The 15354-nt window shown below is 34.7% G+C and overlaps 1 protein-coding gene across 4 annotated transcripts in view; it reads right to left on the bottom strand.

Annotated features, from left to right (window-relative positions):
- The window catches only part of NCKAP1 (NCK associated protein 1), a 52897-nt gene that overhangs the window by 5343 nt on the left and 32200 nt on the right, over positions 1 to 15354 (bottom strand). For all 4 annotated transcript variants that reach the window (XM_063162596.1, XM_063162597.1, XM_063162594.1 and 1 more), the window contains 12 exons: positions 14876 to 15008; positions 13103 to 13222; positions 12695 to 12834; positions 11862 to 11993; positions 9358 to 9576; positions 8746 to 8876; positions 8291 to 8388; positions 7164 to 7257; positions 6464 to 6546; positions 5919 to 5999; positions 4990 to 5083; positions 3335 to 3451 (listed from right to left, as the gene is read on the bottom strand). In XM_063162596.1, coding sequence (XP_063018666.1) covers positions 3335 to 3451; positions 4990 to 5083; positions 5919 to 5999; positions 6464 to 6546; positions 7164 to 7257; positions 8291 to 8388; positions 8746 to 8876; positions 9358 to 9576; positions 11862 to 11993; positions 12695 to 12834; positions 13103 to 13222; positions 14876 to 15008 — 1442 coding nt within the window. The remainder of the gene's footprint in view (positions 1 to 3334; positions 3452 to 4989; positions 5084 to 5918; positions 6000 to 6463; positions 6547 to 7163; positions 7258 to 8290; positions 8389 to 8745; positions 8877 to 9357; positions 9577 to 11861; positions 11994 to 12694; positions 12835 to 13102; positions 13223 to 14875; positions 15009 to 15354) is intronic.

Raw genomic sequence — 15354 nt, 5'->3', positions numbered from 1 at the left:
GAAGAACTCAGTAAACCTGATATTTCTTCCAGGCAAATTAAGTCAAATATATCGCTTCAATACAAAATTAATATACACTTGAGCAAGTATCTTAGGCAAGTGTGAGCATACGAAAAGGAGGTGGTCTTTGAAGGAGTTAACAAGTACTCAAGCATGCTGATTCTTATTTTTTGACCATTGTTGAGCAATGAGCTCATCTTTTCATTCAGTCACTTCAAGTTCATGCTTGAATGGTGAGGTCAGCTGGACCCCATCACTCCACATGAGAAAAATCAATTTTTTCCCCACGCACATCACTATTGTTACCTAAAAGTACTTTTAGCTGTCATTTGATTGCCCAGTTCACTCAGTATCATACTTCTCTGCAGCTCTTCATTCCTATATTATCTTCAACAGCTTCACATGATACATAGATTTTTCTCACCTCACTCTTCAGCCCCTCCATCCAGGTGGTCTGTGAATATGCTGACCTGTAGGTCCCAGAGAAGATCCCTGTGGATCTCCCTCAGCAGGGCCCCCACATTTGATACTCCAACTTTGTCTCCTATTTTTTACATGAACATCAGTCAAGAAAATCTGTTTTGCTTAACTCTGATTCAAATTTGTATTTGTCTTTGAAGAGGCTCATTTTATTCAAGAGATTTCATTTTTATGTCTCAGGCTGTAGAAAAAGCATCAACAAGGGAATTCAGCAAAAGAACTGCTGCGTTCCAACTCACAACAGGTTTCAAATATTCAGAAAAGAACCAGGGCTCTTGCAGACTAGTATTCTATTCTACCCTCTTGTTGATAAATTAGACTTCTAGCCTGGTATTCGACTTGCAGTTCAGATTCTGTACTGGAAATAAAAGTAAAGGTCTGTTAAGACTTTGAGCCTTTATCTGGAACTAGTGGAAGAAACAGACTTGATCTTGAAGCAGACAGAGGGAATACAGACATTGCTACAGCTGTCCAAGCACTGTCTGTTTTTGGGAGATATGCCTTGCCAGATTAGAAAGCTGAAACTCCTTCAAATCTGTGACTCGTTGATGGATTAATTCAGGATTTGTCCAGGGAATTTACTTCATAAAGCAGAATTTATTAAGTTCACATTCTGGAAATACCATTTATATTAAGTGTTTCAAGCCAGATGTTCTACAATAAGGGTAGAACACAAGAAAAAGTAGTATTATACAGGGAAGGCAGGAATGACAAAGTCTGTTCTGTTTCTTCAGTTATTTTTGTAGAGTGAACATTTTTTATGTATACCTTTTGCTACATTTTCCTCTCAATAAGACCTCACTCAGTAGAAAATTATGTAATACACAGGCCATGTCTCACAGAACAACTTCTAATATGGGCTTATTTGAGTGCAAGATGTAACTTCTCTCCAGCCACAGCTTCATGTCATCTATTACCTATATTTTAAGAGCTCACTTTGAAACAAGGCTTTGCCTGACTTCATTTTAAGAGTTATTTAATGTAAATGAAACCAGATAAACTGGAATTTTTAAGCTACATAATATAAAACGGGCAGAAGAATATCTGCTTATCTTCAACAGAAGAATTATCTGTTGTTTCAGCCTGCTAAAAACATGATAGTCATGTTTTCAGCATGCTGAGGGTTTTGGGAAGAGAGGAAATTTGAGGAAGCCAAACCCACCTGAAATTTAACCTGCTGGAGAGCCTCCAGCTAGCCTGTCATTTTCTTAGCAATTAATTTGCAGAGGGGGAAATGTGAAAATATAAACAGCAGTAAAACTTTTAGTACTGCCCCCCTGGCAAGCCATGCAGGTTTTGAGACTCTAGAGTTGGTAAGATCCTTTGAAGGAGAAACTGGTAGCTGGAAGTGCTCCCAGAGGATTTCTTTTACAAAACTATAGGTAATTTTTTAAGAGATGTGATCTTACATGCATACAAAAAAGTTCATTTGGATTGAGTAAAGACAGTCAACCTGACAATCTTCAAACAAGGAAGTTTCTACCCATGCCCCTCATCAATTACATTAGATATTGCCTGCTCTCACCTATATTCCAAGATTTTTATTCAAGTATCATGACTTGGAAAAAGTTTGCAAAGAGCAACAGAAATAGTACAGGAGCACAAATAACAGAAAACAGGTTACAGATTGCTCTCCCCATTCATCAGAAAAACCTTTTAACTTGAAAATTCTCTGATTTTCAAAGCATTATTCAAGTTCTACTCATACATCAGATTTATCTAACGTTTTCCACAACTGGAGATGTCTATGCTATCTGTTTTAAAATGCAACTAGAGTCAACAGATCCCTAATAATTCAAAACTGAAGAAAAGGCTGATTAATCCCATGTAAAACAACAATCCTGTGTCTCTAAAAAACATGATTTACATACTACATTCGGTGACACAGAAAGTCTTCAAAATTTTTTGTATCTTCCTGGCACTTTAATATTCAGAATATTCAGAACCCAGTTTACACTTACTTTGTGAGTTACAATTTTTGAGCATATTAAAAATAATGCAAGTTTCAAAACTAATTAAAGAAAACATGCATCCCAGTGAATGGAAGCAGTATAAACATGGTCTTTATGTGAGTCATGTTACACATTACAAAGGAAACAGCTTGAAGAGCCAAAAGGTGACTTTTGAGTGTGTTTGAACAGTACTGTCTTTTTTCAACTTAAAAAGAGAAAGAAAACTGTGGATTACGTGCAAAGAATTTTGTTGAGGCAAAGATTATTTTTTCTTAAATAAGAAAGTTGAACTATTGTGCAGGAAATAATTCTGTTCACCCCTTACACCTTCCAGATTCTGTTTCCAAAATTTTATGCTTGGCAATATGAACACAGCACATAAAATATAGAAAGGACACCTTGTGTGACTGGCTCAAGGCCAATGTAAAGATTATGAAAACATTAATACTTAGTAGAATATTTTATATTAAATAATGTCACTCACATTAATGCAGAATGTGTGCTTGAATGATTCCATGTTAGGACAAGATTGCCCCCTGCAGTGTCTGAACTATTCTGAAAATTTCAAGTACCAAACTAATTTTTCACAGAAAGTCATCTCAGACAAGAGTTAAGTAAATGTTTTTAAAAGTACTTTCAAGAAAAACTTGCCTGAATTAAGGCTAACTGCTTTTTTAATTTGTTCACTATAATTAAATATAAAATTAAATATAAATATATATAATAAAATATAATTTTCTATATAAAATATGTTTATATATAAATATAAACATATATATAATATATACAAATATAAAATTAAATATAATTAAATTAAATATTAAAGGTGAATGTATTCAAGACACTTCCAGAACCACTTGAAGACAGCATTCCCAGCAAATACTGAGCTGACTCTACATTACCTTCAATGGCAGGGCTGTACTGAGACATCACATTGCTAGCCAAAGTGGGCAAGGACACAGCCACGAAGACCATTAGAAGGCAAGCAATTTTATATTCTTCTTCTGGACTAATGTTTTCTAAAAAACAAAAATAAGAAAGTTCTTTAATTAAAGAAATAATCTTGAAATATTTCTTTTCAGCTGCAGGTAGATTAGAACGTAAATTGTTTGATCAAATTGAAATTTAAAGTAAAATCCAACAAAGTCAACGTTTGTATTGTGAAAAGAGGACTATTAATGTCAATTTTGCCAAAAGAAACAGAGCAGAGCTGCAAAATGTCCAGTCTCTTATCTAGGAGAAGAAAAAGAAGCCACTGCCATGCTATTACTTCTCATGATTTAGTTAGTAAGCCTTTAATATGATGAACACAATAGTGATCTTTTCATGCTGGTATAAATCCAGTTATTGCTGTAAGCTAGGAAGAACTTCTCTTGCATCTCCCTTTGGCAAAAGACAGAAGGTGATGGTGCACTCATGTCAATTTGTGCTTACAGAAATGGCAGCATTATCACACATTAGCCTAAGATTAGTTTTTAAAAAGTCAGCAATTACTGACATGCAGAATTTATCTCTATGAAAACTGAATAAAATAAAAATATTTCAAATTCCAAAGGTAACAATCAAAATACAAGATCATAAACCATTATGAGAATATGCAGAAATTCTCTTTGTTGACCTAGCTTAAACATTTCATAGCTGTACCACAATGAAAACAATCTATTTAAAATGGCATTTTAGACACCAGATATCTAACAATAGTATACTTTTGTATGTTATACATATAATGTATATAGAACAAATACACTTTGGGTTGCTTTTTTTTTCTATGTGCACAAAGAAATTGTGCTTGGGACTTAAATTCAAACATTGAAAAGTATTTTCCCGTCTCAAAATAACTACAACTGAAGTAAGAAAAAACAACTTATATACCATTTTAAATATTCATGGTCTCATTCTAACATCAACTATCCAGAGCACATCAGGAGGAAAAAGAGTAATGAAATGCTCAGTAAGGAAGATAGGAAAAAAGCTGAAGACCATCAAAAAACACTCAGGAGTCTTAATTCATGTCTTTGAACATGCCAGAGTAAACAAAACTGAAAAGCTTACACAGCAGTGCCTTAAAGCAACAAAGAGGAAGCGTGATAAATGTAAATTCTCTAACATGTTTATTTTACTGTTTTCCCTTGTAAAGTTCATGTTAACACTTGCAGGGCACACTGGCAACAAAATACTGTGAAATTCACAAGCTGCATTCAGCTCCTAATGCTCACTTAGCTGACAGATTTGTCACACATCTGTGCAACAGAACTGATCAAGCTGTTCACAAGACACTCTTATTGTCATTGTTGAATTACAGCAGTGTTCACCATTAAATTCCCTCTACATCTACCTGGTATCCTTTTCTAGGTCAGCACATCCATTCATGCATATTTGAAAAGATTCTCAAGCTAACACCAACAAACAGCAGGCACAAGTAATTCATCCTCTTATGCCATTTATAAAGTTTATTGAAGGAAAACAAAGGAGTCAAGATATACAAGTTTCCACCCAGCACTTTAAACAGTTCTTTTCTCTTTTTAACATTTTTATTTTTGAAGTTGGAACTTGTTACCTGATTTTTGGGAAGACAGTGCTACTACCAAGGCAGGATCAATCTCACAAGGCAATCCAGCAGCTGATGACAGTTCATATACATTCATTGCCACCTGAGGACCAGAAGAAAGACAACACTGAAGGCTTTCATGTCAAGATGATGAAGCAAGTTTTTGCTGTCATGCTTAAAATGAGTTTGAGGCACTAAGGAATTTCAGAGATTTGGCAAATGTTAGACAGAGACTGTAGATTTTGTTTGTTTCTAACCTCCACTGAGCAGCTGTGTCTGTACTTTGTGAACCAGATGGTGATTTTGCTGTGTCAAGCCAAACAAAACTCATATACTTTCCCACATTACCTCCAAAGCAACACCCTGACTTCCAATTAGCTGTTTCTACATCTTTCTCTCATGTTCAAAAGAAACTGACATATTTTCTCTACCAGATCTAAAGCATCAGCCAACATCTACAAATACAGCATTTATAAACAAGTATTTCATACAGTGGGTTTACAAAAAATTTCAATTTAAGTTAAAAATCAGACTTGTCACTATTACATGCACAGAACTCCAACCACACAGACAGTGCTGAAATATTTTGTTTTACCAGCTGTACTGCTCACAGTGTGGAGCAGCTCAGCACTCTTCCCCTTGTCTTCTTTTAACACTTGATAAATTTTGTTCTTAAGTCTATCAAAGTTCTCAAATGTGATCACAGGCAGAGAGAGACTTGTACTTATTCTATCAGTTGGTTGTCATTGTTTCCCTAGAACATTAAGAAGCTGCAGATCCACATTTACTAAGCTCTTAGAGGGGGAAAAATGGGGGGAAAAAAAGAAAAAGGGTGTTTTTTGTGTCTGGATGTTCAACACTAAACATGAAAGTCTTGTTGCTTACGTATTTTCAGCAAACTCCAAAACTACTCTACCAGCCTTTCAGCCAAACATTACCTTCATGTCAGTCTCTCTTGGAATGTGATCTTTGAAGTCCTCAATGGAACTTACAAGGAAAGGAATGTGGTAGGATAAGACCTAAGAGACACAAATATGCACAAAATGAGAAAAATTGCTTCCCATGTTAATTATGAGTTAGACACTACCATTATTTTACTGGGCTTATTTTCCTTTTTAATGGATTTTACTTTACACATTTAAATTTGTTTGTAGATTTAACACATTAAAGCCTAATAAGAGTTTGCAATAAAGGAGAGAAATAAAAGGCTTTAAAATGAGTAAACACAGAAAACATGATCTAAACTAAATTTGATGTTTTAATGCAACAGTTCTCTGAACAGTACTCAAAAAACAGATTCCCTCACCCCAAGTTGCAATTCCAAGTTCAGTTACAACTGAGTATTGCCATTTTACCCATTTGTCATCAACCTTTTAAGATGACAATGTTTTAGCATTCCTGAACAGTTAGGTTCAAATATCCTACCATTCCATTAAGTTAAACACAATGAAAATGATTCAGAACATGTTCAGTTCTTTCTTACATCTCTAAGTGCTTCCTGTGCCAATGACCGAAAAGACAAGATAACACCAATAATTGTCATTCTCTTCAAAACACTGTCAACAGCTGAAAAGAGAACAATGGACAAAATGTTGAAGTTTAAAAGATCAGTTTTTTAAATAAGAGAAAAAAAATATTACACAAAACATTGAAAGCAACAAGGTACTGAAACAAAGCCCTTCCTTAAAAGAGCCAAAATAAGCAGTGCTAAAGCAGGTTTTTATAGCTGAATCCACAATGGGATTTTCAGTAGAAGACTATCACATTTACCACTTCCTGGAATGAAACCTAGTATACACAGCTGGCAGTCCTGGATTCTAGCACTGGTTCTGTGCTTTCTTGAGGCCAAAAATGTCTCTTTATTGTAATTATTTTTTGTTTCACATTGAGCTATGTACCAGGCTTCCACATTACTGCTGCTACAGCTAGGTATTATCATCCCTGAAATGATGCTCAAAATTCATCACTAATATTGTGCCTGTGCACTAAATAACACTGAAATCTCACTTTGTACATGAGAAGACTGGAAAAGTTCAAAATGATTCATCAGTTTATATGAGCTCATGTAGATTTTGCTGCTTATGGATATTCAATACAGAGAAATTAATTTTTCCCATTTTCTTTACAAAGACAAATATAGAAAATATCTGTGTATCTTTAGTAGGATCTTGTTAGATACTCACATGATAATCTTTTAAAGAGTGCTGCCATCTGGTCTGGCTTGTCAAAGCTGGTCCTCATTTGTGTTAAAACTTCAACATTCTCCACCACAAGTTTCTATAAAGAAGCAAAGATCCATGTCAGCTTTAGATTTCAGCATGTCAGCTGCATAAATGCCTGATTTAGGACATTTCAACTTGGCAGAAAAACAACTAACCCCAGGGAATACAGATGTATCCACTGTGTTCTTAATGGGACTCCAATATCAATATCATGATCAGTCACTACTATACACAAAAGCAAGCTCTGAATCAAAAAGCAGAGGATTAGACATCCCTTAGAATGTGATTTTTCTATTGAGCAATGTGTACCACATCTTAAAGCAAAGGAATTTAACCCTGTGAAAATCAGACAATAGGTCCTTATGCCACTCAGCTTTTTAGAAGAAAAGCACACATATTATAAAAAAATATAAATTCAAAAAGTCATCAATTCTTTTGGATTGCTGTTTTCACTACTTATGCTGAAATTTAATGTTGGTAAAACTTAAAAATGGAATCAAAAGTGGAAGTTGACTGTGAAACCTTGATGCTATTTACTTGAAATTTTCTTCTTTCTATAATATGAGAATGCAAAGACATAGTTCCAAGTCCCAACACCTTAGCCTGAAACAGTTAAACTCAAGTGCAGTAGTTTTCATTTCAGTTTGGCCAAAAGAAAAGGAAATATGTCTGTTTCTAATTTTTAACAGCTCTCATATATGCAACTTGTAAGATTAGAGTACAGGTAATAACTTTCCTGAAATCATTCTCCAAATATTTAACAGATTAAAATTTAAATTTGAGATTGCATAATCACATCTCCAAAATGTCAGATCCAAATTTCCTGCTAGCTGAGGAACTTAGGCTGTGCCAAGCTGTATTTTTAAACTCTCTTCAAGCAAAAAATAGAGCGCTTATTCTTATAAAAATATTTTTGCAGTCTCAATGCTAAGCACCCTATTTCAGAAAGGGAAAAGTGATTATTTTTATGTAGAGGAAAATCAACAGCTAAGAAAATGCAGATCTCCTGTGTTCTTCTGAACATTGAAGTTCCTTGTGTTTAAAGAAGACTTCAATTAATGTTCCCACCCACCAGCTTCCAAGGTTACCTTAAGCTCAGCAACCTGTGAAGAGATGTGCCACATCAGACTTTCACTCAAGAACTTCATGCCATATGGTCCCAGAAGTTCAGAAAGGGCTCTCATTTCTGAGAAATAAAAGAAATTCTTATATTTCCAATATTCCATCTTCACTTATTTGCAGCCCAAGATTTTACTCGAAAGCATAATTTTAAAGACAAGAATTTGTATGGTAGTAAACTGACACATAATATACCCATCTCTTTAGCTTAAATGCAATGCTACTTTGAGCAAAAACAGGAAAAGTGAGACAAGAGGCAGCATGAATAAAAAGTACTTAAAATACTACTGAAGGATAACAACTGTTAACTCTAAGAGTTAGCTGTTATTTCAGTAACAGTTGCTCTGACAGTTGCTGTTATTCCAATTACTCAAGCAATACAATAACTGTCCTTCACAAATATAGTATAAACATCAAAGTTTACCTGATATATCAGAGTATTCCTCAGCATTGAATGTCAATTCATTTTCTGTAGGCAAATTCACAAATGCTTTCATAGCTGGGAAATAGGCTATGTGACCATTGCTGACCTGCCGTAGCAAAGTCTCCAAATACCTTATCAGAAAAGAGAAATGTTTTAGATGAAAAGGCCCATCTTCATGGATACTCTATGCAGATGAAATGTCACACAGCTGTGTGACAAGGGACAGCAAAGCCCATACACCAAAGCTTTATTTTCATAGTTCAACTGATTTTACTCTATGTCTCGTCCCTATAAAAAGTATAAGTTTGCCAACAGGCAAATTTCAAGCTGCTTTTAACAGGTAGAGACAAAGGTAAATATATGATGTTGGAAACTTAAGAAAATTTAAAATAACTCCACTCTATATCTCATCCCTATAATAAGTATAAGGAGTTTGCCAACAGGCAAATTTCAAGCTGCTTTTAACAGGTACAGAGACAAATAAACATATGATGTTGGAAACTTAAGAAAAATTAATGTAACTCCACTTCTCCAACTCTAGATTCTTCATTAAACAACAGCAACAATAAAAATCTCTAAAAAATTTATAACAAGCATTGATGCAATACTTACCAATTTGTGTAGAGACTGGTAATGGTTGGCTCACCATGGCTATCTAAATGCTGGGTTTGCTGAAGCAGAACGTTGTTAAACACTCGTGTAATGTCAATTTGTACATAATTTTCTATTGACTGCAGGACTGTCATATAGGCTCTCACACTGGTCAACAGCTCTGAAGGCTTTGCAATCTCTTGTGTTGCTTGATTATACATTGTCATTCCAACAATTGACCTTTTGGAAACAAAGGGATAAGAAGAAAAAAAATTAATTTCTTAGTAAAATTCAACAAAGATGTAGCTATAAAGACGATTTTATGTCCACAGATTTTCACAGAATGGCCTGGGTTGGAAGGGACCTTAAAGACCAGCCAGTTTGACCCCTCCTGGGTCACCTTCCACTAGACCAGGTTGCTCAAGAGCTCCATCCAAACTGGTCTGAAACACTTTCAAGCATGGAAAATATTCACTTTACTTGAATACTTCTCAAATCCTCAAGTATAAAACTCTCATCAATGCACATGCTACAACCAAACTTCTAAAAACAGTTTTGGATTCCAAAGACAACTGTATCTGTGGTTCCAGTAAAAATTTAATGAGACTAATACTCACCAAGCCCTTTTTAAATTAAGTTTTTTCCCCCTTATAAGCAACCCACACTGTACAAGGCTTATGTAAAAACTACTTCAACAAATAAACTAATTTTTTTGAAGTCTTTTAGAACTTCTTGGAGATGCAAGAGCAATCATGTTTTGAAGTGTTCAAAGCATATTAACACAAAAATTATTTGACCAAAGCTGCTGTTATAGTTTGAAATATCTTTTAAAAAACAACATAGCTATAGTATAGTATAGTATGAATTGAAAAATATATCCAATATATACATGAAGTAAATAAACAGAAATCCTATTATGAAAAATACCTCCCCCTTCAGCTAACACAGTCTGATTTCTGTCTTTAATCTAGGAACCAAGAAACTGCAGGACATACTTTCATTTGCTCAAATTCTCACTATAAATAAAACCAGGTTTCTAATAACAGACATTCATAGGATAGCTTTCAAGCTAGAGCAGAACTGTATATTGCATTTTAACATACATGGACATGGACCTTACCCAGTATGTCACTGGAACCAGGTCCTCAAGCAAACTGTGCCAGGGGACCCTTAAAAACAGTCTTAGTAAACAAATACCTGTTGTAGTGTTTATTTTCACTTTGTAATGGTCTCAGACTTCTAAGAGCCAAGCTTTTAAGTAATATGTACTTTTCAAAGACAGAACAGCAATTAAAAAAAAAAAAAGAAATTGGTAGATAATATCATCACAGGAAAACAGGATGAGTTACTCTGGAGAAGAACACATTATTTAGAGTAACTTTTTTGTTGTTGTTAAGTATTTTCAACAGTTTGCTTCTGAAGTAGTCTCTTATTTAAAAGAAAAAAATTCAAAATTGATACAATAACAAGATTAAGTGGCAAAATAATAAGCTCCAGTCCAAACACACATGACACAGAGGAGGTTAAAACAGTAAAGAAATCCCAACAGTGAGACACTAACACTGTCATTTAAGGAACATGGCAAGCCTCTGAAAGAAATGCCACTTGAAGGTCTGAGAAATAATTATAAACTGTCTATTCTGCTCTGCTTACAAGTTTCTTTCATGAAGCAAAAAAAAGGAAAGCAGTCTGAAAGTAATGTGCCTGGTTGCTTCAGCCCCAATCCAAAAGGCGACCTCCCCAAATCAAAATAAGCACAAGTGACCAACACTGGTCTAAATTCATAAACCTGAAGAGTTGACTTCTTAAAATATCATGAAGTTATCTTCATTTTTATGCCACCTTATCTTACTGATGGAATGATCCAGTGACCTAATATTATGTCTTAATGATTAAACTGATTAAGCCTTATACCCTGCTTGAAATATATAACCAGTAATCTTTGGTATAAAACAGTAGGATAACTGGCTGGTTTAATATGAAGTCCTCTACAGAAGTTGCCATTTGCCTATTTCTGTAAAAAATTATGGGAAGATCAAGGTTAGAACAGACAGGAATATCAAACACCAACACTTTCTTATTAAAAAAGAAAAGTAACTGCACATATTCTCAGTTGGCTTTGTCAGATCTTGACTTCTGAATTTTAGACTTCCTTTTAGCAAGGCAGTGGGCTCAAATACTCAAAATCACTCCAGCACTGTGCAAAAGAATGGTGGGAATACATATCTTAATACATGCCTACAAACAGTCATCACCAGCTCCTACAAAATACACAGGATTGGAAAGGCAGATCTGGCTATTAAACAGATTATATGGACTTCAACACATTTTATTTTAAAACAGGAATTTACTATTGTGTATGTCTGCACATGTAACTTATAATCATTTTGCTAGGATTCTACTCATAGGTTTCACAATCCACCCTTAAAACCTAGTTTAATGTAGCAAGTACACAATATTTCCAACACAAACTAGCAAAGGTTTGTCTTGTGTATCAATGCCTCTAACTCTACAATGTTTCTTACTTGGTAAAGCGGATTTCCAGGTGAGATGTCAAATATTCTCTTGGGGTAAACGTGTGCTCCCAAACCACCATGTTTGGTACATAATTGATTGAGAAGCAGAGCTCAGAAAGTGCAGTATGCAGTTTGTCCAGGCTTTAAAAATAGACAAGAAATTAATAAAAATATTTAATGTAACAGAAGTGTATACTATCATGGAAGGCACATACTGAATGGATAATGCTTCAAAAGCAAGAACAGGTCTAACTCTTTGTTATCATGTTCTGCTTCAAGACACTTTCCTAGCATATTTAAAAACCAATATTTTAGCCAAGAAGACATCCTACAACTGCATACTGATCTGTATTAAATACAGTGATGTGAGATATATTTTTTTAATCTATTATATAGATTTATTTTTACCTCCCCCAAAAAAGAATAGATGTCTAAGTGATTTAGAAGACAGCAAGAACTTCCTGTCCAGGCTGTAATTAAGAGAGCTAAAGCATGGTAGAATCAAAGATGCCACCCACTCCTTGGCCTCACATCCCACAGTTAATATGACTAATTAAAAGCCTTGTTACAGCACAGGGGTTCTTTCTGCTCAGGAAAGGAAACAGCCAAGGGGATAAATTCAAGTAACAAAAAACCCTATTACTTATGTAACAGAATTCAGTCTCTCTACAAGCCACAGAAGCATCATAAGCTCACAAACTGCAAAGCTGTCAAACTTACAGCCAATTAAATTTATTCAAACAAATTAAGCAAGAAGCATTCAATATGTAAAACATATTGAAATGTGTGAAACACATTTTGATTTGGGATTCAAGGTGAAAAGAACAGAAGAAACAGCTTACTTTGTCACAACCAATCTGTTTTTCCTCATGCTTTCTACTCCTGGTTTCTCCCTTTCAGGTTCTCCTTTCTTTCCAGTCTGTTTTTTTGACTTCTTGTTCACTGCTTGACTGATGGTTTTGGCACAATGTTTTGGCAACAACTAGTAAACAAAAAGAAACAGCCCCTCCAAATTAAAATCCTGTTTTTTTAGCACATTTCATCACACAAGTAACACATTCTTCCTTTGACACAATTCTAGCATTAAAAATTCCTGCTCAAATCACCTTCAATTTAATAAACAGAAAGTTTACCCGAACACACAGAAAAAAAAGCGAACAGAAAATATCCAGAAAGCTGAATGGAGAAAATCTCAAATTAAAATAAAATAAAATAAAATAAAAAATTAAAACAGACACAACCATCCTCACCTGGTCACTCAGTGTACATTGTTCTGTGCAAATGTCTGTGATGAGATTTCGAGCCTGCTTGGCCATTTCATCCAAGAACATGTTACACAAGGAAAGGCTTCGATCCCCAATGTGATGTCGCTGTTCAAAAGGGAGAAAAGAAAGCAGGATTTTCAGTTTCCCATCAGTCCTACAGAACTGCAGAGAACAGTTCACTAATCATAAAACTAGGATATGGGAAATAACAAATTATTTAGTCCTCAATAGTCTTGACTCCTGGCTGTTTTTACTTTTTGGAAGCAATCTGAACCATGAAATTTCCAAAGTCACCATTAAAAATATTCTTTGTAAAAAAAGGCCAAAAACGTTTGAAGAATAGGTTTTCACATTTAATTTTGGACCAAGTCTGCTTTACTGTGTCCAATATTCCAAGGTCTCTGTGAATGTCCCCTTCATTAGTACGTGCCAATCCTAAGTCTAGGGGGAAAAGAGCATGCAACTCAAGCTATAGAGAAAGCAGTGTCCTTCAGATCACTGAAAAAGTCAGTAATAAAGCCCTGCTGCATTAATTTCTGGATTCTATTCCTTTCTCACTGGATCTGCACAAGCACAGCCTCTGTCTTGCTGAAATCCTCCTTTCACCACTGATGTTTATTTTCTATCAGCCACACTATGACACACTGCATGCAGCACAGCAAAGATTATTTTTCCAAAATTATAATAGTTACTGAGGAATACAATTCAGATATTGAATTTCAAGTTCTGCTGGCTGTGACAAAATGTGCTTGCAGCAGCTGAATGCACAGTAACTAGTGTCCAGTGGACTTTGGCTACTGATTTCCTACTGTTACTATAATTGTTCTCAAAGATGTCTCTTGTCCTGAAGGGTTCAGCTTTCTTGGAAACTTTTTAATGCTTGTCTAGTATAAACAGCATTGTCTGCTATTTAAAGCAAAGCATACAAGGAAAATATCTATATAGATGTATACTGTAATGAAGCTTAGCAGAAAATAATTTTATTTTTAAAGAAGAAAACCCCCATATTGTGTATATTACATTAAATCCTACTCAACTAATTGTTTCAGATGAGCACTGTTAGCAATGAAAACAACATTTTCATAAGTACTAGATAACAATGGCCAAGTTAACTCCCAGACTGATTTCAAAAGTGAATGGACATACAGGAAATGTACTAAAGGATTTATGCCCTTACAACAAAAATAGAAAGAATTTCCTCAGATTCTAACTGCTTCCTTTAACAAAGAGTCCATTTCTTCAAGCACCACAGTATTTTTTAAATTCTAACTCTAAGCAACAAGGCTGCCATTACCCAGTTCTGATCAAAGCAAATGCTTGCATTATACTGTGTATCACTTTTTTTTTCTTACTGAAGAAAACTGTAACAAGTCATATAGAACCCCCAGCTTCCTATTTCCTTCTCCCAGCCATGATTGTATAAATCATTTAAGAGGAAAACTGTTGCTTCTAAGTTTTAACAGGCAGAAAGGATTTATTAGCATCTAAGCCTGAAAAGTCATCTAATTTTTGTACCCTAGCTAATCCCTCTTTCAAGAAGAGATCAAAATTCTTTCTCACTTGAGAAAAGGATTTAGAGATTTATGCATGATTTATGCATCTAACAAGGTATCTACTTGTTTTACCTCCTTTTTAATATTTTTAGCACTCTCTTCCCTCAAATATTAAATTGCCATAACAAACACCTTCTTGCAGTGTTCAGCTCTAGTTCACTCTTTGTTCAGTAAGAGATGAAAATAACTAAAATTGAAAAATTACCTCTTCAGGGCACAGTTCATGGGTACAGCTCATAAAGTGAGTGCAAAGCAGTGGGAATGCAATTGAGTATCTGGATTGAGAGGGAAGCTCCAAACACTGCTGAAACATCTTCTCAAAAGCACGACTATAAAAACTGAACAGAATTAATCAGTTATTAATCAGACATTTAAATGCAATATGTATATTTTTTACTGCAAATAAGGGTTACTTCACACAAACCAAATGTAATCATAAACACATTTGTATACCAAAAAATGATGAAAGTATAGGGAAGTTTTGTTTGTTTTCTACATTCACTTACTATGCATTTTATTGGCACATCTATTTTACATTATTATTATTATCATAATAATTTCTTATTCTGATGTTTGCCACATAGGGACTGTAAAACTTGCACTTTTTGCCAAGAAGTATTAAGAAAAAATCTGCAAACGATTCCTGATCAATTATATGACTGTCAGAATAAGTCTGACAAATGT

The sequence above is a fragment of the Melospiza melodia genome, chromosome 8 (assembly GCF_035770615.1).
Source record: "Melospiza melodia melodia isolate bMelMel2 chromosome 8, bMelMel2.pri, whole genome shotgun sequence".
NCBI classification, from domain to species: Eukaryota; Metazoa; Chordata; class Aves; order Passeriformes; family Passerellidae; genus Melospiza; species Melospiza melodia.
Note: the sequence above shows the minus strand (reverse complement) of the source record. Positions and strands in the feature narration are given on the sequence as shown.